The sequence below is a fragment of the Monodelphis domestica genome, chromosome 2 (genome assembly GCF_027887165.1).
Source record: "Monodelphis domestica isolate mMonDom1 chromosome 2, mMonDom1.pri, whole genome shotgun sequence".
NCBI lineage: Eukaryota > Metazoa > Chordata > Mammalia > Didelphimorphia > Didelphidae > Monodelphis > Monodelphis domestica.
Genome location: NC_077228.1, coordinates 216,305,012 through 216,328,524, shown reverse-complemented (window position 1 = coordinate 216,328,524; position 23,513 = coordinate 216,305,012). Strand labels below are relative to the sequence as shown.

The window sequence follows — 23,513 nt, the reverse complement described above, 5'->3', positions numbered from 1 at the left end:
TCATCCTCTCATACTCAACATGTACAAAATAACATTTTCTTTACCTTTCCACATGTCCATATCAATTCCTTTCCATTGATACCATCACCAAGATTCCAAAGCTATTATCTTTAATTCTCCATTATATTAAGTTATACACCTACTCTGATATTTCAAGTTCAAAGGATAATCTGAGTTATTTTAAAGGAAAAATCCTTTCCATCCTCACTATGCACTGTGCAAGTTCCGTTCTTTATCTTATTATGTCTGGATAATTACTACAGCCTAATTGGTCTCACTGTTGCGATTCTCTTTCCTTTCAAATCCATCCTGTACACAGTCTTCAAAAAATCCTACCTTCATCATATCACTTCACTCCTCATAAATCTTATATATCCCAACAGAGTGATGTCTAAATTATTTCACTCTGCTAGTCAGGGCCACTTCTAGATAACAGAGAAGCACTACTATCTCTTGCTACTTCCCAGTGTGATTAAAACAACAACCACCAACAAACCCATTAGTTTCAACTAAAAACTAAAAATATCGTAGTATCAATTCTATGTCAGAAGAATGGCAAGGGCTTGCAATGTAGTTAAGTGATTTGCCAGTCACAAAGCTCAGAAGTATCTGAGGTCAGATTTGATTTCAAGTCCTCCCAACTCTGGGCCTGACCACTGTGCCATCTAGCCGGCCCTCATGATTTTTCTTCTTAACCAGTCAGAATCCTCATTGTCCCTCAAATATACTGTACCCCTTTCCACTATTTTGTTGACCCAAATTCCATTGTCCTTCAGGGATTTACTCAAGTCCTACCTCTTCCATAAAGCCTTTCCTACAGAAGGCAGCATATACTACTTCTTACAACATTTTGACTCCCTATAACTCATATCATAAAAGTAAAAAGGCATAATGGTCTAGGGCAGAACCTCTAATTGTAATGGCCCTGACCATATTAAAGTGTAATTAGAAAATGTTTAAAAAATAAATTTAAAAATATATAATATTTATTTGCAGTTATAAGTCAATACACATCCTATAAGGCTCCATTTCTATTTGAGTTAGATATCATGGTATGTAGACAGAGAGCTGGCATCTGAGCCAGACCTAGGTTCAAATCATATCTCCGACAATATTGCGCTAGCCTGGGAAAATCACATAATATCTTCCCACCTATCTACCTATCTACCTACCTACCTACCTACCAACCTTCTTTCCTTCTCTCCTTCATTCCTTCCCTCTTCCTTCCCTTCCTTCCTCTCTTCCTCCCTCCCTCCTGGTATTAGGGATTACAAGCATTTCTCACCACACCCACACTAGGCAACTTTCTAAGACAAAAATTCGTAATCATTTTTGTGTCATGGATCCTCTGGAAATCTAATTAAGTGGATCGCTTCTCAGAATGTTTTAAAATGCAAAAAATTTAAGTACATTGGATTACAAAAGAGACCAATTCTGTTGAAATACAGTTATCAAAATATTAAAAGCTGCAAATTCATAGACCAGATGAATCTCTAGCTAGGAACCTTTACTCTCGGGCAATAGGTTTCAGAGAAAATGCCAACCTACATTGGTGGAAGGGAGTATCCTCATCCAGAAGTTCCCTGTGCCATTGCAATCACAGATCTCGCAGCCCCATCCCTAATGTAAAGTCATGAGTGATACAAATTAATCTCCCATGTGCACATCATCTTTAAGATGAAACATAGTGGGAGCTTGAAATATGCACCATTCTACTTAGAATGAATGCTAAGTGCCTCTGTCATGCTGAAGGCAATTTTTGTTAGCTAGAGTAGATTATGAGACTTTGCCAGCTCTTAGAAGCATTTCTAGACCCATGTGACAGATTTGGCTTACAAAAAAAACACATAGAATATGAAGTCATTTGGATTTTCTTACATTTTTTAATGATTTCTTCCTTTCAACATATTGAATATATATTATACACATATTAATATATATGAATGAATATGTATTCAGTATATGTCAACAACAATCAGATTCAGACATTCTGCCTTCATTCTGTTCTGTTTTGGTTTGAGGTTCATTCACTTACTGGAGAAGAGAAAAAGATAAGCAGTTACCTCTTATGCTATGCAGGCCTCAGTGAGCTTAACTTATTAAAGTACATTAATTTTTTTTAAACCCTTACCTTCCGTCTTGGAGTCAATACTGTGTATTGGCTCCAAGGCAGAAGAGTGGTAAGGGCTAGGCAATGGGGGTCAAGTGACTTGCCCAGGGTCACACAGCTGGGAAGTGTCTGAGGTAAAGTACATTAATTTAAACATTAAATCAATAAATTTCCTCATACTGAATATCATATGTGCTAAATCCAGCTTGAGGTTCACTTATTTATTGGACAAGAATGCATTTACCTTTCATGCTATTCAGGCTTTAGTGATTTTACCTCATTAAATTACATTCATTTAAACAGTAAATAAGTTACATTGAATATTATATATGCTAAGATTACTAGGGATATTTGCTCACAAAGGTCTTCTAGTCATCCAGATATTCTGTTATTTTCTGAAGAATATTGTTGGTTAATTCTTATTGTGTTTGCTAGCAAAATGGCCCCTTCCTCCATGCTGACAGGAAAGATTTGATGGGCTTAATTTACTCTTCAAACATGCTACAAGAGCCCCCACCACTGCATAGTGAAATCCCAACAGAACCCATGAGAGCACATTTGGATTCTTTTACAATTTGTATTTCCTGCCAAAATGTGATGCTGCAATTAGCTAGGAAAAAACAAAACAACAACAATAAACTTTGAGAGTACATGCTGTCAGCATCCCAAAAGCTCACATTCATCTTCACTCAACAAGGATTTTTAAGGACCACAGGGTTGGCAGTGATGCCACGTAGAAAAGAGAAGCATAAAAGTTACTATCTGGGACTTAAAAAGTAAATAAAATGGAAGGTAAAGAAAACAATGGATTCCTCTTTCCCTCCATCCTGTAAGCTCAGAAAACCCTGTACAATTTGCTATCTCATAAGAATTTATTAGATTCCTTGTTTTAACATTTTTCTCTTCTCAAGATAGATGTTAGCACCAAGAAGGAAGGTCAAGGTGCTCAATCACCCCAAGTTCCCAAAGGCCCTATATAGATGCAGTTCAGCGTAATAATAATTGGAAGAGAATCATAACTCGCGCTAACTTGAGAATGCCTTTTTTTTTTTAAAGCAAGTAATACCATTTGGCAGGAGATATGAAGACAAGATGACATTGCTGATGACAACTTTCAGGCATCTTGAGGATTTGATTTGCCCGTATCTACCTTCTCCCCAAGCCATACCTTATTTCCTTAAGCTCAAGTACAGTTTTTTCCTCCTTTGTTACACACAGGGAATTCTTATCCAGATCACTGATCAAAACATACTTCTGGTTTTCAACATGAAAAGTAGAAAAATCTTCTTGGCTTCAATACCCATCCTAAAGCAAATGAACTGCTGTAGAGGGTTCACTGGCTTTGCTTGGAACTTTTAGCTAGTGGCTCTCTTGCTGTCTGTGCTCAGAACACATTTCCACAATGGAAGCAAGTTGTGTTGGCCTTTGTAGTTGACTTACATTCTGAAAGCAGAAAAGGAAAGACAAGAATTGAAATGTATCAAAATCTTTGTTCAGATAATGATGAAGTTTTAGATTTAAAGGCAAGCTTATGAAGACTAGTTATTTGCTGATTTATCTAGAGGAAAAGTGGGTGGGGTAGAAAGTGATTACATTTATTTAATTTCTTCAGAAGTTGAGTGGCCTGGCAAGTTTCTTGGACTTGAAAGAGAGCTTTCCCCCTTACGTCAGCAATCTCCAGTCATAGGTATTGCTACCAGCTATATAGGGTTTCCCCTTTTAAGGCTGAAGGTGCCAGGGATGTCTCCCCTTTTGCTATGCCAGGGTTCCTCCTATATAGGAATTACATTTGCTGCCTGGCTAACAAATCTGTCTCTCTCCCTCTTCTTGGAAATCTACCATAGAAATAATCTATATGGACTTGAATACTATATGTACATAGTGTTTTGCAGATTTAGAGCTGGAAATATGGGGCCTGGGTGGTCATCTAGTCCAGCCTATTTGTTTTTGCAACTAAGGAAGCAGATGCCTTTACTTTTATATGGCCACTGGACTTTGATGACTCTGGAAGAGAGAGTAAGACTGATAACTTTGGGCAACTCTACCTCGCTTAAATCCAAATTATACATAAGCCAAAGAAATCACCAGGTGATGCCATTTTGGTTCTTTTAGAGTACAAAGGACAACAACTAACCAAACAAGGAAACAGATCCAGAAAAGGTTAAGTGATTGTCTATGATCTCACAACTGATAAATATCAGAGTTGGGATTTGGACTCAGATCCCCTGATTCTAAATGCACCATTTTATTTCTTCTACCACATCACATTTTTAGACCTTTGCTTTTGTTCTTCCCTTTACCTGCCCTCCTTTTTCCTGTCCACCACCAGAAAAAGTCCCTTCTCTTTCTTTTCAAACAGAGCCAGATCCACATTCTCTTTGGGCTTTGGTATGCTAGACTGAAATTCCTGGCCCCGTTCTACCTCCAAAAGGACTGTCACCCTTGAATCCATAAGGGCTGGGATAAGGATAAATAAAGCATTCCTTTTTTTTTTTAAACAAAAATCTTAAATGATATATAGGATCAAATAAAGACATTAAAAAAACCTCTTACTTTCCATCTTAGAATCAGCACAGTGTATTGGTTCTAAGGCAGAAGAGCAGTAAGAGCTGGCAATGGGGATTAAGTGACTTGCCCAGGGTCACACAGCTAGGAAGCATCTAAGGATAGATTTGAACCCAAGAAGTCCCATCTCCAGGCCTAGCTCTCAATCCACAGAGCCACCTAGCTGTTCCAAATAGTGACATTAAAAATATTAAAATGGCTAGCAAGTTGGACATAACACATGCTAAAACAAGTACAGCTGTCTTTAGAAATGTTACCTTTTTCATAGGGAAATGGGTGCCATTTTTCTTTTAGGAACAGCTGGAGAACATAGTGATGGCAGAAAATTGGAATGAGGAGAACATGGCTAACACATACCCCTTTCTAGTTCTTACCTTTGAGTGACTTGTGTTATGCAATAACAGAGTCATCTTGGGGCTGAGAAGAAGATATGAAAAAGCAATTAAAGTACCATATGTCACACCCAACTCCAGTTTAATAATACACTCAACACCAAAGGCTACCATAAACTTCACATTTCCAGACTCTGAAGGGAAAGGATTCCCACCCAGGACAAGGAAAAAAGAACTTAGGCTGTCAGCATAGCTGGGGGGTTGGAAACTAGGTTTCTTTGCTGTTGTTTTCAGATCCATAATTTTGTTTTTCAAGAATTTTGTTTAATCAAGAGATCAGGAGTAACAAGAAAATCCCCACTATAGTCTATCAGTAGAAAGGGCTACTTTGGAAGAGTGAGAAATTTTGGGGGGCTTAGCTAGTGGTCACAATTGAGTATAATATGAGCTATTGAAGGTATAGAACGCCTCTGACCTTATCAGGAAGCAGGAAGCAGTGATGGGTCTAAACCAGCCTTCTGATGTGAGCTGGTGATTTAAGGGAAATACTTACTGTGTGAATTTGCAATCAGGTCCTTCTGGACAGAAGCCAACTAAGTAGTTGGTACACAACACTCTTCTGGTATGGCGGAATTTACACAGAAGACCTGCCAGGCCAAGAACAGACAGGATAGAAAACTGATGGGATAGACAAACAGGGAAGCTGCAATGGGAGGATGACCACTGAGCCCAAGTAAATTTCCTGCCCACTGGATAGTGATTGCTTTCGTGCTGGCATCTTCATTCATGTTACTCACATTATGGCAGTAGGGACTGTTCGATGAATCTGTCATCTGATGATAGTCACACTAGAAGGAACTTGAACTTTGATGGTGAGAAATATTTAGCTTATTGCCTTCGGGGCCATGGGAACTTGGAGCATCATCCCACCCACCTCATGACATCCCCCTCTATTAGTCTAAAAGCCTGGGAGTTCCCAACACCCACTACACAGCTGGCAATTCTAACTGAGAAAGGAGAGATTTCCTGCAGCTAGCAGAAGTGGATAAGCTGTGCTTAGAAGTGAATGATGCCCAAGAGAAATTATCTAACGCTTAAGATTAAACAAAGAGGAGGAGTTAAGTAGCTCAGTGCATAGAACATCAGGCTCTGAGTCAGGAGGGATTGGGTTCAAATCTGACCTCAGATACTTTCCTGGCTGTCTGACCTTGAGCAAGTCACTTAACCCTGACTGTCTAGCCCTTATGGCTCTTCTGACTTAGAACAAATACTAAGAAGGTAAAGGTTATAAAAAACAAAAACAAAATCATCCATGGTTGGAAGAAAGGTTTTTTATAAAATAGTGATATTTGCCATTATAAAAGTTAGAGACTTAAGAGAATTTGGGATAGGGATATAAGAAATATAAATTTTCTACCTTAGGAGTACTTTGGCTGCATGCCCTACATTTTAGTGTGTTGTCACTCATGACATTGTCTTTAATAACATTACTTATTGTTTTGTCCTTTGACTTACTAGTTCTTTAGGATTAATATAGTTAGCCTATTCATTTATTTGTTTGTTTATTCATTCATTCATTCATTTATTAATCTATCTATCTATCTATCTATCTATCTATCTATCTATCTATCTATCTATCTTTTAAACCCTTACCTTCTATCTTAGAATCAATACTATGTATTGGTTTCAAGGCAGAGGAGTGGTAAGGGCTAGGCAATGGGGGTTAAGTGACTTGCTCAGGGTCACACAGCTAGGAAGAGACAGTTTGAGGCCAAATTTGAACCTAGGACTTCCCATCTCTCTCAATCCACTGAACCACCCAGCAGCCCCTAATATAGTTAGCTTTTGATTTATTTTTAATCTTTTGTTTAATAGCCTTTTGTTAAATTTAGTTTTTCACTGAATTGAGTCATGAAAGAATGTATTTGATATTTTTGTATTTGCTTGTGAGGCTTATATGCCTTCATACATGGTCAGTTTTCATAAAAGTGTTATGCACAACTGAAAATTATGTATATTCCTTTCTATTGGTAGGGGGAAAAAAGGCTGGAAATATTTCTGTTCTAATCTGAGAGTCTATGTCAAGGACAAGAGGAATTTCAGCAATAAATCACACTTGTCTCCCTCCCCACCTGCATTTTCCTAATAGAGAAGAAAAGCTGAGCTCCTCTGTCAGCCAAAGCCTTACCGTACTTACAGAAACCTTGGTCGTACCAGGGACAGTCTCGGATCTTGAAGGCTGGGTCAGCATGAAGAAAAAGGCATTCTTTATTGCTGCATTCTCCTGAAATAGTACCAGTCATTGATACATTATGCCCAGCTCTTACCTATCTTCCCCTCATCTCATGGATTAACCTGGGTCCTTACATATGAAAGCCCACCATGACTTTTTTCCTTTTGCCTGTTAAGCAATACCAAGGTACTTCCACATATCTGTTATAGAAGTATGCCTAGCCCCATCCCCTTCCCAGAAAAATGAAGAACCCCACTAATCTGCCCTGCTGGCCTGCTGTGATATTAGACCCAAGCTCTTATGACTAGTTTCCTTGGCTCCTTGTCCAGTTGGTCTACATAAAGAATCATGAAGTCTCTCTGATGATATGGTATAATAAGTGAATATCACATAGAGAAGTTTACAGTCTAATTAATTAATTAATTTAAGGTTTGCAAAACACTTTAGGCATCATGTAATTTGATGCTCATAGCAACCCTGTGAGGTAGGTGCTGTTATTATCTCCTTTGATGAGGAAACTGAGACTGAAGGAGGTTAAAGTCACACATGGAAGAAATGTCTGAGGCCATATTTGAACTCAGGTCTTCTTGACTTAAGCCCAACACTCTGCCCCCTGTACTACCTAGCTCCCCTCCCCCCCATAGGAAAATTATAGACCCAGGTGCTCCATGTCCAGTAATTTAAAAGTTCAGGTCTCACCTCTCAGGAACTGGATTTATTTGGGGGAAAAACATGTTCTGCTAGCTCTTACCCTTCAAATTAAAATCTTACCAGTCATTGGCACTGACATCTCTGATAGAACTGCTGAGTTCAATCCCCTCATTTTCCCGAGGGAAAAAAGAGACCTCCTGAAATTAAGGAACTTCGAAGGTGAGACAATTAGTGGCAGAGCCAGAACTAGAACCTAAGACACAACTCCAGTGAGGCATCTGTTGAACAGCTTCCTGTGCTGTGTGGTGCTACTCTGGGGAAACAATCAATTAGTGAAGGCGAAAAGCTATCCTCTAAGGACTGGCTCAGTATTTTGGAGAACAGAGTCTGGGTATGAAGGATTACTCCATTTTTTTCCCTCCTCTCCCTGTGAGGATGCTTGGTTATGCAGTTCTCATCAACGTCAGAAGGTGGTGCCAACATACCACTTTCCCCAGACACTACGTCCTGGTGAAAAAGTGACCACTAACAACAAACCTCTTTTGTGGGGAGTGTGGAAGAGTTGCTTTACAAGAGATCTCAGAGACTTTGTGGAAAGGAAAAGAGCAAAGGCTCCAGCAGCAGCGGGGGATGGGCTGGAGAGATTTGGAATCTTAAGGAAAAAGGAATCCAGAGAGCAGGCAGTTGGGACTCTGACTCTCTCTCTGGCTCTGAGACAGCTGAGGTGAAGTCCAGTCTTGGCTGGGCTGATCCCAAAAAAACCTTCTTTTCCTGAAATCCTGATTTCCACCCTCTCAAAACCCCCACAAGTGGATAAAGACAGAAAGAAGAAAGTCCATAAGAAGAATCTCCACAGTCTCCCCACCTGAATTGAAGCTCCTGCTGGGCAGGGCTGAAGCCAGGATTCAACTCTGAACCCTTTCTGGGACTTGAGGCTATTGAGCCCAAGTTCCCCACAACTTTTTTTGGGGGGGGAAGGGTTTAGACAGTTAGGGACTCCTTCTTCCTCTTCCCTCCTGCCTCAACTTACCAACCTTTCCCCACTCTATCCTGTTTTATTACCACGTTAGAATAAATTTGTGATCTTTTATAACTGGCTGAAGACTGATTAAGGGGCAGCTTAAACTGAGGGGGGAGTTAAGGGACCTCTCCCCCCTTAGGAAGAGGAGCTTGCTGAACAGCAACAAAGTGATAGAGGGGAGTAACCTGGAAGGCTAGGTGAGGGGCCATAATTAGGGAAGGCTGAAGGGGAAAACAAGCAGACTCACCCTTCTCCTTCTGGGTCAGCCTTAACAACAGATACCCCTCCTTTGCCTTGCCTTGAGGGGGAGAGCACTCCATTCTCCCTCTCTGGTTCCTTACTACCAAATACACCCTCTATTACAGGAGACCAATTCAAAAAGGTCAGAGACAGCCCCTACTCTCTCTACCTCATGCCACCTATTCTCATGGACTCCTCTTCCTCCCCCAAAATAGAAGGCTAAGAAAACTTCATATAAATGGAACTGGATCTGTGATTTCTTTGGTGTATGTCCCAGGCAAATTCCTTCTCTATGTCTGGTATGGGATGCAGTGTTAGGAAGTTGCTTAGAGCACTGAGAAATTCACTTGCCTAACAGCCAATTTGGTATCAAAAGAGGCTGTTGAACTCAGATCTTCCAGTTTCAAGGAAAGCTCTGCACTCATTATATAAAGCTGCCTCTTGGGTCATCTTAATGAATAGGAGAAGTAGGATGCTTTGGATAAGACACCAAGGATCATATATTAATAAGTTATAGAAACAAAAGAACAGACCTTTATGAATGATAAAGCTCCAAAAGGCTTCAAAGAAAGTAAAAGATATGAATAGTTTTTAAGGTTGATGCCTTAGTTGGGCACAAAGCCTTGCTACTTGACATCCTTTAGGACTGGGTTCCTATTTCTGATGCTTACTATGTGACCTTGGGCAAGTCACTGACTTTTCATAGGTAGACCTCAGTTTCCTCATCTATAAAATGAGAAGTTTGGATTAGATGGTTTCTTAGATCTCTTTTCTGCTTTAAATCTATGCTTCCAGAAATGCCTTTGGCAAGAGGATACTGGGTTGGACGATCCTTAGGTCTGATTTCTCATGACAATCCTTACTGTAACAAGGATCTGCTGGACTGGGGAAATGCCCATGGAGCTGGGCATTCACTCTGGCTCTGTTAGGATAAACATGCCTGTTGGCTTCTTGCTGAATGATAGACTCTTTGCTTTGCTGAGATGATATAGCAACTCTAGATTGATCCCTTGACGAGGGGTTGTCTGAGAGAATTAGCCATTGGAGTTAGGGGAGAAAGACTTGTGAAGAGATCTCTCCCTGCTCAGTAGGCTATAGAAGAACCAAGAGAAATGCTTCTGGTCTCTTCTGACCATTTGATGCTTTGGATGGATCCAGTGCATTCTCTCAGGTTTCCAGCTGAGAACTTAGGCACTCCCCTCCATTCCTCCAGTGGCCACAGAAGCTCACAACTCCAATATATGAAAAGGGTGATCCAGATGGGCTTACCTAGGCAAGCCTGAGAAAGGACCTCAACACTCTGTCAGCCTCTTTGCCTTTTGTGTGCATTTGACCAGCAACCAGCGATCCTAGAAGATGGACAGTTCCAGCCTTGGAGACTATCTTCACAGTTAAAACACCCCCCTGAGAGGGCAGCTAGATGGTCAGTGTCCAGAAAGCCAGACCTACAGATGGGTTCAAATCTGGCCACAGATACTTCCCAGCTATAGACCTTGGGCAACTCACTTGTCTAGCCTTTACCAGTCTTCTGCCTTGGAACTAACATACTGTATCCATTCTAAGACAGAAGACCCACAAAATGGTCTTTATCTCCCAGGAGAATATAATTAGTGATGGGCTCTTATGCCATGTTTTAAGTATTTATTACCATGTACTTATGAATCTTTGGTATTTGAAGCATTTCTTTTTTTGGTGGAAAAAACCCAGCTACCCTATACTTAATGGTGGCTTTGTATATCAAGCAGCTTTTCCAGAAGGGGCCCCATTAGTCCCTTTTTGGGGAGAAGCTAGTCATGAGCCATCCTTAGGCTTTAAGAGATTTTCTTAATCTGTCCTCGGACACTTCCTAGCTGGGTGACCCTGGATAAGTCACTTAACCTCCATTGCCTAGCCCTTACTGCTCTTCTGCTGGGTGACCCTGGACAAGTCACTTAACCTCCATTGCCTAGCCCTTACTGCTCTTCTGCCATGGAACCAATATACTTTATTTATTCTAAGAGAGAAGAGAAGGGTTTTGAAAAGAGAGATTTTCTCCCAGGGTTAATGAGTCATATAGTTTGGGAAAAGTCCAATTCTCCTTTTATAAGTCAGGTCCACACCCAGGATGGAAGGAAGGAAACATGCATTTATTAAATGCCTACAGTGTGCCAGGCACTGTGCTAAGAGCTTTATAAATGTTATCTCATTTGATCTTCACAGAAATCCTGCAAGGTAAGTACTATTATTATCCCTAATTTGCATTTGAGGAAACCCTGCCCCACTTTTTCCTAGATGAGGATTGGTATTCCTGAGCCTGTAAGGTTTTGGAGGGGGTTGGCATGCCTAAGGCATATAGGGAAAAACCCAAATCAGATGAACCCAGAAAGTACTTCATGGATCAGTGATGACATTGAACTACCTAGCTGCCCTCCTCCCATTTTAAACCCTTCTGTCATAGAATCAATTCTTAGTATCTGTCATAATTACTTTTAAAAAATATTTAAATTGTTAGCAAAGTGGACAGAAATCATGCCTTAAATAAAAATTACAGCAGAACTAATAGCAATGCAGTGATCCAGGACAATTCTGAGGGTCTTATAAAAAGAATGCTCTTCATATCTAGAGAAAGAACTGTTGGAGTAGAGATGCAGAAGGAAAACATATATATCACTTGTATATATGGGTATATGATTTGGGATTTGGGTTTTAAAAGATTATTATAAAAATGGATAATAAGGAAATAGTTTGGAGTGATAATACATGTATAACTCAGTGGAATTGTTTGTCAACTCTGGGAGGGGGGAGAGAGAAAAAGGGGAGGGAGAGAACATGAATCATGGAACCATGAAAAAAATGTTAAAAGTAAATTTAAAATTAAAAAATACAGCAGACTTTAGTCACCTTTTTTACAGATGAGGAAACTGAGACCCTAAGAGGATAAGTGGTTTCCTAAGGTCACTAAAATAGCAAATGGCAGAGCTGAGATTTGAATCCAGTGCTTCTGACTAGATTCTTCAACTTTCTACTTCACTATGCTAATATGACCAGATAGCATTGTAAAGAACTACAGGGAAGATTTCTAAGCCATATTTTGGTTTTCAGCACATGTATGTGCACACACATACACCCCTCCAACTTTCCCTGCGGAGACAAGACATGCCCTGCATGTTCTGTGGGATAAACTGTAGTTTACCTTTCTGTGGGAGATGGGAAGAGGAAGTAGCAATGACCTGAGTCCTTAGGAAATTTTACTTAGCAGGTCTGGGCATCCTTCTTGAAACGTGTGTCTTAACCCTTCCCCCAACTCTCCTTCTTTTCCTCCCTTTTCTCTGGATCAAATTTCACTGAGACTCTTAAGCTTATTATTCAGTCCCTTCTTAGTAGAGTACTAAAGAATAGGCACTAGCCAGGTAAATCTTGGAGCCCCAAAAAGTAAATTACCAAATTTGGAGTAGAAGTAGCACTCGGGCATCTTGGTGATGTCATATTGGTGCAGAAATTTGCAATGGTCACTCTTCTTACAAAGCCCTCGAAGCCAGTGTTTGCACACTACTGTCTTCTCCCCGTCATCATGCCGAAAGGGACAGAGCTGGCCTAGAAAATTCAGATGAACCCCCCAAAAGCATGCTTATCTCTAGAGTAAGCTCACTTTCCCCTGCTCCCCAAATGACATCACAATTTGTGAGGAGAAGAGTAGGGATGTTCTAACATCAATTGCCCCTTCTTACCAGTCTCCCTTTCCTACAACTATACCAGGATTTCCTTTCATTGGGAGGTTTAGATTTCATGGGGGAGAGGATTAGAGGGAAGAAGATGCCTAAAAAAAGGAAAAGAGAACATGAGAAGCTGGGGGGTAGGAAGGAAAGGGGAGGTAATCTTGTCCACTGCATATTTAAGCCTAATGTTGTCTATAAAACTTGAGATTAGATCTTCCCTGGTAATATTACATCTCATGGCCTATCATTTAAATTGAAACTCATTTTTCTATTGTTTACAACAAGAGGAATGCTGAAATTCTTAAGTTTTCAAGTAGACGTATTCTCAGGAGTAAGGGGACCCACCTAATTGATGTCATTTGAGGGGTGCTGGGAAGGTTCCCTAACCAAATATTTCTTTTCCACCAGCCTTTTTGCACCATTACAATTTCATTCATGTGGGTCTTCTATCTGTAGTAGTTATTAAAATACAAATAACCCTGAGAGTGGTAATACCAGTACCTAAAAACACAAGAATTTTCTATTAATGAGGCCCCCCCCCAAGAAGTTATGGAACACATTAAAATGTAAATGGTGTGGGAATAGCAAGGTGACTTCCAGCTGCAGCCCAGATGTTCCCCAAATGGGGCAATATTGCTAAATGCCAGTGTGCTTATAGCCCTCCATAGTCCCCTAGACTATTGTAAAAACGTTTTGGAAATGGCTGTACTAAGAACAAGAAAGGGATGTGGGGTGAGATAAAAGGGCCCTGGAAGGGGAGGTAGAAATAGATTAGGCAATCTCACCTACCCAGAAGTCCTCTCTGCTTTCTCTTCTATGGTTCCTGACTCAGATTTCCAGTTGCTTCAAGACATTTCTATCTGGCTGAGTCTGAGGTACCAGTGGGACATCATTATGAAAACCGAACTCATTAACTTTTTGCAGAACCTGCTTCTGTTTGCTGGCTTCTCAGTGAACCCCACCATCATTCTGAGTCACTCAGGCTCAGGTCTACTCCAGTCCTTTGTACCTGCTCCTTTTTTATCCTTGCTGCTACTAGCTTTGTTCTGGTCCTCACGACCCCTTGTCTGAACTATTGCAATAGCCTAATTGCTATTTCCAACTCTAGTATATTCAATAAGCTGTTGCCAGATTAATTGCCATAATAAAAAGTTCTCATCTACCAACATAAAGTCAAAATGGATACATGATTTAGAAATAAATGGTGACACCAGGAACAAATTAGAGGAGTACAGAATAATCTACCAGTCAGACTTATGGATAAGGGAAGAATTAATGACCTCATAAGACCAAGAGAACATTATGAGATGAAAATGGGTAATTTTGATTACATTAAATTAAAATAGTTTTTGCGTAAATAAGACACATGCAACCAATATTAGAAAGGAAAAACAAACTGGGAAAAAATTTTCATAGCATGTGACTCTGACAAAGGCCTTATTTCTCAAATATATAGAGAGCTGAGTCAAGTTTATAAGAAAATGTCATTCCCCAATTGATAAATGTCAAAAGATATGAACAAGCAGTTTTCAAATGAAGAAATTAAAACTATCAATAGTCACATGAAAAATGTTCCAAATCACAATTAGAGATATGTAAATTAAAATGACTCAAGTATTAATATAATGAAAAAGGAAAATGATAAATGTTGGAAGGGCTGTGGGAAAACTGGGACACTAATACAACCATTCTGGAGAACAATTTGAAACCATGTCCAAAGGACCATAAAAGTGTGCATGTCCTTAGAACCAGTAATACTACTACTAGATCTGTATCCTAAAGAGATCAAATAATAATAGAACCTACTTCTTTGGGGTTATTGTAAGAATCAAATGAGGTAACATGTAAAGCACTTTGCAAACCTTAAAGTGTTCTATAAATGCTAGTTACCATCATCATCACTGTCATCATTATACTCAAGGATCCTCATAATCTATCTGGAGCATCTCTTTCCAACCTTGTCTCATTATTCTCCTAATCCATTTTGGGCTCTCCTAGCTCTGTGAATTTGCTCATGTTCTGCTCCCTCTCTTCTCCTCTCTCCACCCCCCCCCCAATCCCAGTATCAGCCTGTTGACAGTTTACCTATCCTTTAAGGCCACCTAAAATGTTGCTTGCTCTATGAACCTTTTATTGTCCAGTTAGCTGGATGTGGTCCCTTCTTCCTCTAATTCTCGTAGCATCATATTTTTTCCAAGTATTTAGGGTCTTTTTTATATAGTAATGTTCCATTATCTCCCATAGTAGATGGCAAATTTCTTTAGTACTGGAATGACATCTCATTCACCAAGCTCTGTACAGAACAGACTCAATTGGATGGATACAAAAGAAACAATTTCATTTAAGTGTTGTCATGTTTAGGTCAGTCTTCTCCTTTTAACTGCTTATTCCATCAATATGCATTTATCTAATGCCTAATAAATGCCAGACAATATACTAAGGACTGGAGAAGGAAAAAGGAAGGAAGGAAGGAAGGAAGGAAGGAAGGAAGGAAGGAAGGAAGGAAGGAAGGAAGGAAGGAAGGAAGGAAGGAAGGAAGGAAGGAAGGAAAGAAGGAAGGAAAGAAGGAAGGAAGGAAGGAAGGAAGGAAGGAAAGAAGGAAGGAAGGAAGGAAGGAAGGAAGGAAGGAAGGAAGGAAGGAAGGAAGGAAGGAAGGAAGGAAGGAAGGAAGGAAGAAAGGAAGGAAGGAAGGAAGGAAGGAAGGAAGGAAGGAAGGAAGGAAGGAAGGAAGGAAGGAAGGAAGGAGGAAGGAAGGAAGGAAGGAAGGAAGGAAGGAAGAAAAAAAGGAAGGAGGAGAAGGAAAGAGAAAAAGAGGGAGAAAGAGGGAGAGAAAAAAGGAGAGGGAAAGGAAGGAAGGAAGACCAATTCTCATGCTAAAGGAGTTTACTTTTTATGCAGAGCTCTGTTCCTATCTCTACTATTAGTTAAATGTTCCTTATGCTTTCCTTTATTATCTTCTCAATTCACCATCTAGGGATAGCCTTGGGAGGAACTGTGACTTAGTTTCTCTTGAATATTTCTTGTATTTTCTCCTCTGCCTTTCTTTCATTTATCCACAAATGTTCTTTGGAGATAAGTCCCTCCTTCCTGTTAAATAAAATATTACCAGCTTGTTGTTACACCTACCCTGTGGGGCTAACGGCTAAATTTCAGATACTATGGCCAAGTCATCTTGTAGGGCAGCGGTATCCAAAGTGAGAATTAAGGCTCTCTAGGGAGTTGCTGTAACCTGATCTCAGAAGATCTGGGGACTGGGGAGAGATATAACAATAGCTTTTAGCTGCATAATGCTTTAAGGTTTGCAAAGAGCTTTACAAATATCCTCATTGAGAGAAAGATACTATTAATATCTCCACTTAATAAATGGGGAAACTGAGGCACACAGGTTAGGTGTCTAATGTATAATTAGAACCCCAAGCCTTCCTGACTACAGGTCCATTGCTCTAACCATTGTATCATCCTCCCTACCAAAACCAATTGTTTCCAGTACAACCAACTTATCTCACTCCAACATTCTCTCCCTTTATCTGTCTCCCTCTCCATGTAAGCTACTGACTGGTATTCTTTCTTTAGAGTTAGGCTTTGGCCCCTCAGAGTAGTTATAACCTAAGTGATACCTTGGTCACCTACAGCACTGGGTACCATGAGAAAATTCCATGCACCATTTAAGTCACAACCTGGCTGCAGTATATGCCCCTTGAAAGGAAGACTTTTTAAAAAACCCTTATCTTCCATCTTAGAATCAATACTGTGTATTGGTTTCAAGACAGAAGAGCAGTAAGGGCTAGGCAATGGGGGTTAAGTGACTTGTCCAGGGTCACGCAGCTATAGGAAGCCAATTTGAGACCAGATCTATTTCTTTTGAACTCACCTTTCTCACAGAAGCCTTTAAGAAAGAAGGTGCACACAGCCACCCCCGATTCTAGAAGAGAAGAAAATAACAAGTTGTGGAGTTTGCTCCTGTCCTTACCTCTCATGCTTAAAAAAGAAAAAAGAAAAATCTGACTCTCCCAGAGCATAAGGACCCAGAGAATCCCACAAATGGAGCTCCTTTGTGGCAGGCATCAAATCACCAAAATACTACAAACACCTCTCCCCAGTTTCCTAGATTTCTCTTTTTTCTCTTCTCTTCCTCACCTAACAGCCTGTGTGGGGAATCAAGAGACCTGACCTTTTCTCTTATGATTCTCAGAATATCCCATATGGAAAATGGCTGCGTAGTTTCTGGCCCCATCTTTCCAGAGCCTTGGGGAAGATAAGAGTTCAGGTCAGAGAGCCTGAGTATAAAGGCTATTCTTAAAACCCTAGATTGGACCAGATGGCCTTTAGATGCAACCTTTCCACTTTCTGAGCAGGGAGGGACATAAGAAGAAAGGATGAAAGAGAAAGGCTAATCTGGTCCAGAAGTTCTTAGCCTTTTAAAGTATCTTAGACCCCTTTGGCAGTCTGGTGAAGCTATGAATCTCCTTCATGGAATAATGTTTTTAAATATATAAAATAAAACACCTAGGATAATAAAGAACGACAAAGGCCAATGAGGGAGTTAGACAGATTCATGATGGGCTTTGTTTTTTCTTGCCTTCTCAAGGGGTGTGTGGAAGAGGGATAAGGGAGAGAGAGAATTTGGAAACAAAAGTAAAATAAAATGGAATTTTTTGTTTTTTTTTAAAAAAAACATTTTTTTGTCTTTATGTCTTAGAATCAATACTGTGTATTGGTTGCAAGGCAGAAAAATGATAAGGGCTAGAAAATGGGGGTTAAATGACCTTCCCAGGGTCATATGGCTAAGTTTGTTCATGTTAAGTATGTTTATATGTTTGAGGGCTCTCAATCCACTGAGCTACCTAGCTGCCTCCATACAATTGAATTTTTAAAAAATGCTAACTATGATTACTATATCTGTATATTTAAATATAACTACACTTTTGCTTTAAAGTTCATGGACCAAAGCGTAAGAACCTTTGTTATAGGTTAAAAAGAATATTGAAAGAAGGGAAGGGCCCCCACAAAGAAGAGTTGGCCAATTGTCATATTCCTCCCATCCCCAACTTACTGTCCATTCCTGGGAAGGGCAGGTACCCAACACCCCTCTGGTTCTCCACATCCTCCTCAAGATTAAAGGTCATTTTCTCCAACCCAGCAATGAGTTCCTGCATCTTGAGCCTTCTCCCTGGGGATAGCTTAGCCTTAACCTAGAAACTCTACAGGTGAATCCTATATAAAGCTCATCACAGGGTCAGCTAAAGGGGAATAAGGACTAATTTCCCTTCCTAGTTTCTTATTTTTTTCTTTCTTTTTTGAATCCTTAGATGTTCCCTAGGCAGCTAGAGAGCTAGGATCTGACTATACATCCAGTCTTAGGGTGCCAAACACACATAGGTTGTATACCTGGTCACCAAAGTCAGAAAGTGGCATGAACAAATGAGACTAGTTCTCTAATGCTACCAAAGCTAAGGAGTTTTTTTCTTTAATTCTATAATAGCTTTCTGGGTCACTGATGCTCTCTTCACCACTGTAGCCCTTCAATATTTCCTAAAACACAAAAATTTTGTTTTTTTTTTGGTTGTTGAATTATTTTTATTTTCATTTCTAAATTCTCTCCTTTCCCCACCCATCGAGAAGACAAGAAATACAATACTTCCACGTTAACCATGACTCAAGAAAAAAAGTGAAAAATATTCTTTAATCTGCACTTGGATAATAAAAAAGGGGAAATGACCTACTTGTGCAAACATTTATAGCTGCCCTTTTTGAGGTAGCAAAGAATTGGAAATTGAGGGAATGCCCTTCAATTGGGGAACAAATTGTGGTACATGTTGGTGATGGGATTTTATTGTATGTAAGAAATGATAAGCATGATGATTTCAGAAAAAGCTGGAAAGATCTGCAGAAACAGATGCAGAGTGAAATAAGCAGACCTGGGAGAACATTGTACACAGTAACAGCAATATTGGCCAAGGATTATCTGTGAAAACTTGGCTTCTCTCAACAATGTAATGATCTGGGACAATCCTGAAAGACTTATGATGGGGAATGCTCTCCACCTCCAGAGGAAGAACAGTTGGAGTCATCGTTCACATCAGTGTGTTTAAGGTTTTATTTTGGGGTTAGGGTTTTGTATGAGTTTGCTCTTCCCACAATGACCATTATGAAAGTGTGTTTCTCATGACAATAAAAAATAAAATTTAAAAAATCTGCACATCATTTCTCTTTGGAGGTAGATAGCATTTTTCATCTTGAGTCCTTTGGAACAGTGGATCATTGTACTGACAAGTGCAGCGAAGTCTTTCACAGTTGATTATCATTCTGATATTGCTGTTGCCGTGTACAATGTAAAACAGGGAATCTTAACCTCCTTTGTGTCAGTACCCTTTTGGTAGTCTGGAAAGCCTTGGGGCCCCTTCTCAGAGTAATGTATGTTGCCTACATTCACAATGGAACGAAATGCTAAATTTCAGTTCTAGGTTAGCAAAAAGAAAAATGTAATTTTTTTTGCATCCAAATTCATGGACACCCTAGTATCTGTCTGGGGCCCCAAAATTTAGAGCCCCTATTCTAAAACTATTAGAGAAAGAAATAAACTAAACAGGGATGATATGCAAGAAAGGTGACTCCCTTACTCTCTTTTTTAAAAACCTTTACCTTCTGTCTTAGCATAAGTAAGAACTAGCCAATGGGGGTTAAGTGACTTGCCCAGGGTTACACTGCTGGGAAGTATCTGAGGCCACATTTGAATCCAGTTCCCTCAGGCTCCAGGCCTGTCACTTTATCTACTATGCTACCTAGCTGCCCCACCTTCCCCTTGCTCTTTGACCCAGCAATCCCACTACCAGGCAAGAACGTCAAGGTCAGAGAGAAACAAAATTCCAACATATACCAAAATATTCATAGCAATTTTTTATAGTAGCAAAGAACTTAGAACAAAGTGAGCACCCATCAGTCAGAAGATGATTGAACAAATTATGGCAATGAATGTAATAGTATATTATTCTGGAGTAAGAAAAACTCAAGAAGGTAAAAAATTTATTCAAACTTATGCAGAGTGAAATAAATCAAATCAAAAGAACACAAAGCTTGCATCATAAATAGAAAGTCACTAAAAGCTACAGGGATTCTCAGTAATTGAAAAAAATGATGGTCTCAAAAAATAGACAATAAAACATACTTTCCCCCATCAGAAAGAAGTAAGAGACCCTCAAGGCAGAATCTTGCATTCAGACCAGTGCATAGGATAAGATTTTATAGTTAACTGTCCATTGTTACCAGGAAACATTTCATTTCTTTTCTAGGTGAGAAGGCAATGGGAACATGGAGGGGGAGCTGGATGTAAATCTAGAAATGACAGTGATATAAAAGCAAAAGGCATCAACAAAATTTACTAGTTTTAAAATAATTTTTATAGAATGGGAAATAATGAAATAAATGTCAATTCGTTTCTTTCATTCCATTATTAAAAGTTAACATTTTTGGGGGGCAGCTAGGTAGCTCAGTGGATTGAGAGCTAGGCAGCCTAGAGATTTGAGAGCCCTGGGTTCAAATTTGGCCTCAGATACTTCTTAGCTATGTGACCCTGGACAAGTCACTTAAACCCTGTTCTCTAGCTCTTAGCGCTCTTCTGTTATGGAACTCGGTATTATAACATTCTAAGACATAAAGTAAATGTTTAAAAAAATTAGTTGGCATTTAAAAAAATTCAGTTCAACTTAATTTTATTTCCAGTTCCAAATTCTTTCCCTCTCTTTTCCTCCTTCCCTAGCCATTGAGAAGTCGAGAAAAACAAAAATCACAAATATGTGTAATCGTGAAAAAAAAAATCCACATTGGCCTTGCTTGTCACAAACAACAACAACAAAAAAGAATGGAAGAAAGAAAAAAAAATAAAAGAATATGCTTCAGTTTGTTCATTTGAGTCCATCAGTTCTCTATCTGGAGGTGGGTAGCATGTTTCATCATTAGTCTTTTTTGGGACTGTGATTGATCATTGTGTTGAGCAGGAAGATATGTTTTACACAATAGACATTATCTTTATCACCATTTTATCATTCCATCCCCTAAAGGAGGCTTTTCCCACACTCTCTTAAGCCTAGTGATTTCCCTCTATTAATTCTTTCCTTTTTATCCTCAAAGTGCTTTGTTTCTGTTTATTTGTTTACTTATCCTTTCCTCCTTGAGGGCAGGTATGGTCCTTTTTTTTTTTTTAAATCCTCATCACTTAGCACAGTTCCTAGCACCCAGTAGGCATCTAATAAATATTTACTGACACAAAATTTAGTAGTTTTGTATATTGTATTATCAAATCTAAAATTTTAATCTGTTTATTTTTTGATGCACCAACGACTTTCATTTTACCAAAGTATTCTCTTATTCACAGAATGAGTCGTTGCAATTATTATTAAATTCTTGCTTCTATGTTATTCACACTGTTGTAGCTCACAATAATAAAAACTTCACTAACATTACATAAGAAAGAGAAAGAGAGAAAGAAAAAAGGAAGGAAGGAGGAAGGAAAGAAGAAAAAAGAAAACAAAAGAAAAGAGAGAAAAAAGGAAGAAAGGAAGAAAGAAAGAGGAAGGAGAAACAGAAAGAAAGAAAAAGAGAAATTGAAAGAGAAAGAAAAGAGAGAGAAAGAGAGGGAAAAGATAGAAGGAAAAAAGAAAAAAGAGAGAAAAGGAAAGAAAGAAAGAAAGAAAGAAAGAAAGAAAGAAAGAAAGAAAGAAAGAAAGAAAGAAAGAAAGATAGATAGATAGATAGATAGATAGATAGATAGATAGATAGATAGCTAGATAGATAGCTAGATAGATAGATATGTTTAGGGGCAGCTAGGTTACACAGTGGGTAGATTGCCCAGGACTGGAGTCAGGAAGTCTTGGGATCAAATTTGACCTAAGATATTTCCTAATTATATGACCCTGGGCAAATCACTTAACTCATTTACCTCACTCTTGCTGCCCTACTCTTTTAGAATTGGTACTAAAACAGAAGGTCAGGCTTTAAAAAAAAAAGAAAAGAAAAGTCTTTCAACTTCATTGTCTTCATTTTTGTATCAATTGTTCTGGTTTTGCTTCCTTCACTTATTATTACTCCATACAAGTCTTCCCAGGTTTTTCTGAAACCATCCCCTTCATCGTTTCTTATAGCACAATAGTCTTCAGTCACAGTTGTGTACCATAACTTGGTCAGTCATTCCTCCATTGATGGACATCCCTCAGTTTCCATTTCTTTTCCACTGCACAACGAGCTAATAGCTCACATTGATATGACATTTTAAGGTTTGCAAAGCTCTTTCTGTATATAATCTCATCACAACAACCCTGTGAGGTTTGACCACTAATAGTGGTCTTCATTCATAGATGGAGGACCCAAGGAAGAAAGAGCTTAGGTCACATGCCCCAGGTCACATGCCCCAGGTCACATGCCCCAGGTCACTTGGCTTGTCTGAAGCAGGATTCAAATTCAGTTCTTTCTACCTCCTATTCTAACACTAACCACTTTGACCCCTAGCTTCCTTCTTGGGCGCTTGCCCAGACTTGACTAGAAGTTTGAACTCTACAACCAGAGGGAGAATTCAGGTCTCTAGCCTAGAGTAAGGGACTTGCCTATGTCCAGGCAATTCCATCTGGCACTTTAGCCCCCTCCACCTGGGCTGGAGGACTTTTGAAATACAATGCAATTGAATATCTTGAGGTGGATAATACTTAGGAGCCCTTAAAGCCATCCCCAATCCTGAGCCCTACATTGACCTTCTTCTAGTCATCTGCCATATTGGCCAAACCCTCAGCACAGCCTTTGGAGAGGAGCCTCTTATAGGTGGAGAGTGTGGGACTCATCTCCCAGGGCCTGCTTTGGAGTCCTGGTGCTGTCACGTAGCCCCCTTCCTGGCATCAAATACTCTCTCTGGGTCTCAGTTTTTGCATCTGTAAAATGAGGATAATACCTAAACGACTTTCCTCAAACAGATCAGACCAAGAGAGGCCAGAGGAGAGGGCTACACAAAATTTCTAACCTCCCTACCTCAGCAGGTAATGTGAGGAGAGTGGGGTGCTGGGAATCGTAGTTTTTAGGGTAACAGATTCTAATTACACAATACAGACTTAATTTTTAAAATGTAATATTATCTAAGTTTTTCAATGTTTTTATTATTTATATTATTTATTATTAATATCAATTAATCAATCAAAATTCAATCAATTATTAATTAATTATATAATATTTTAATATATCACACAATATAATATAATTAACAATATCAATAATTAACTAATATTAATAATATTTATATTATTGTTCTATATAATGATAATAAATATATAAAATAAAAATATAATAAATATTATATACTTACTAAACCTTTCCCAATCACATTTTAACCTGGTTTGGGCTCCATTTGAGGGGTCCATTTGACACCTCAGCCCTAGACATCTCTCTAAGACTAGAAGCTTTAGTATGGCCAATGTATATTTGTAGGATAAGTTTTCTAATAGATGAAATAACAGGGATTCTTTCTAACATCTGTGTTGTTATTATTATTATCATCAAGATTTCCTCAGCATTAAAAAAAAGGTGGGGGACAGTTGGGTGGCTCAGGGATTGAGAGCCAGGCATAAAGACAGAAGGTCCTGGGTTCCGATCTGTCCTCAGACATTTCCCAGCTGGGTGACCCTGGGCA

The 23,513-nt window shown here is 39.3% G+C and overlaps 2 protein-coding genes across 2 annotated transcripts in view; one reads left to right on the top strand and one right to left on the bottom strand.

Annotated features, from left to right (window-relative positions):
* Positions 1-20,758, top strand: part of C2H17orf80 (chromosome 2 C17orf80 homolog) — a 49,193-nt gene extending 28,435 nt beyond the window's left edge. Inside the window, exon 3 of the mRNA XM_056817215.1 lies at positions 20,604-20,758. Within this exon, the coding sequence (XP_056673193.1) occupies positions 20,604-20,728 (125 nt within the window). The 3' untranslated portion in view covers positions 20,729-20,758. The remainder of the gene's footprint in view (positions 1-20,603) is intronic.
* On the bottom strand, positions 1,717-18,026 carry CPSF4L (cleavage and polyadenylation specific factor 4 like). Its single transcript, XM_007482712.2, has 7 exons — positions 17,901-18,026; positions 16,719-16,769; positions 12,573-12,725; positions 7,196-7,291; positions 5,561-5,654; positions 5,050-5,092; positions 1,717-3,553 (listed from the first exon to the last, which is right to left on the bottom strand). Exons 1-7 carry the CDS (start codon positions 18,001-18,003, stop codon positions 3,470-3,472), a joined length of 624 nt encoding a protein of 207 aa, XP_007482774.1. The 5' UTR covers positions 18,004-18,026; the 3' UTR covers positions 1,717-3,469.
* Positions 20,759-23,513: the final 2,755 nt, after the last annotated feature.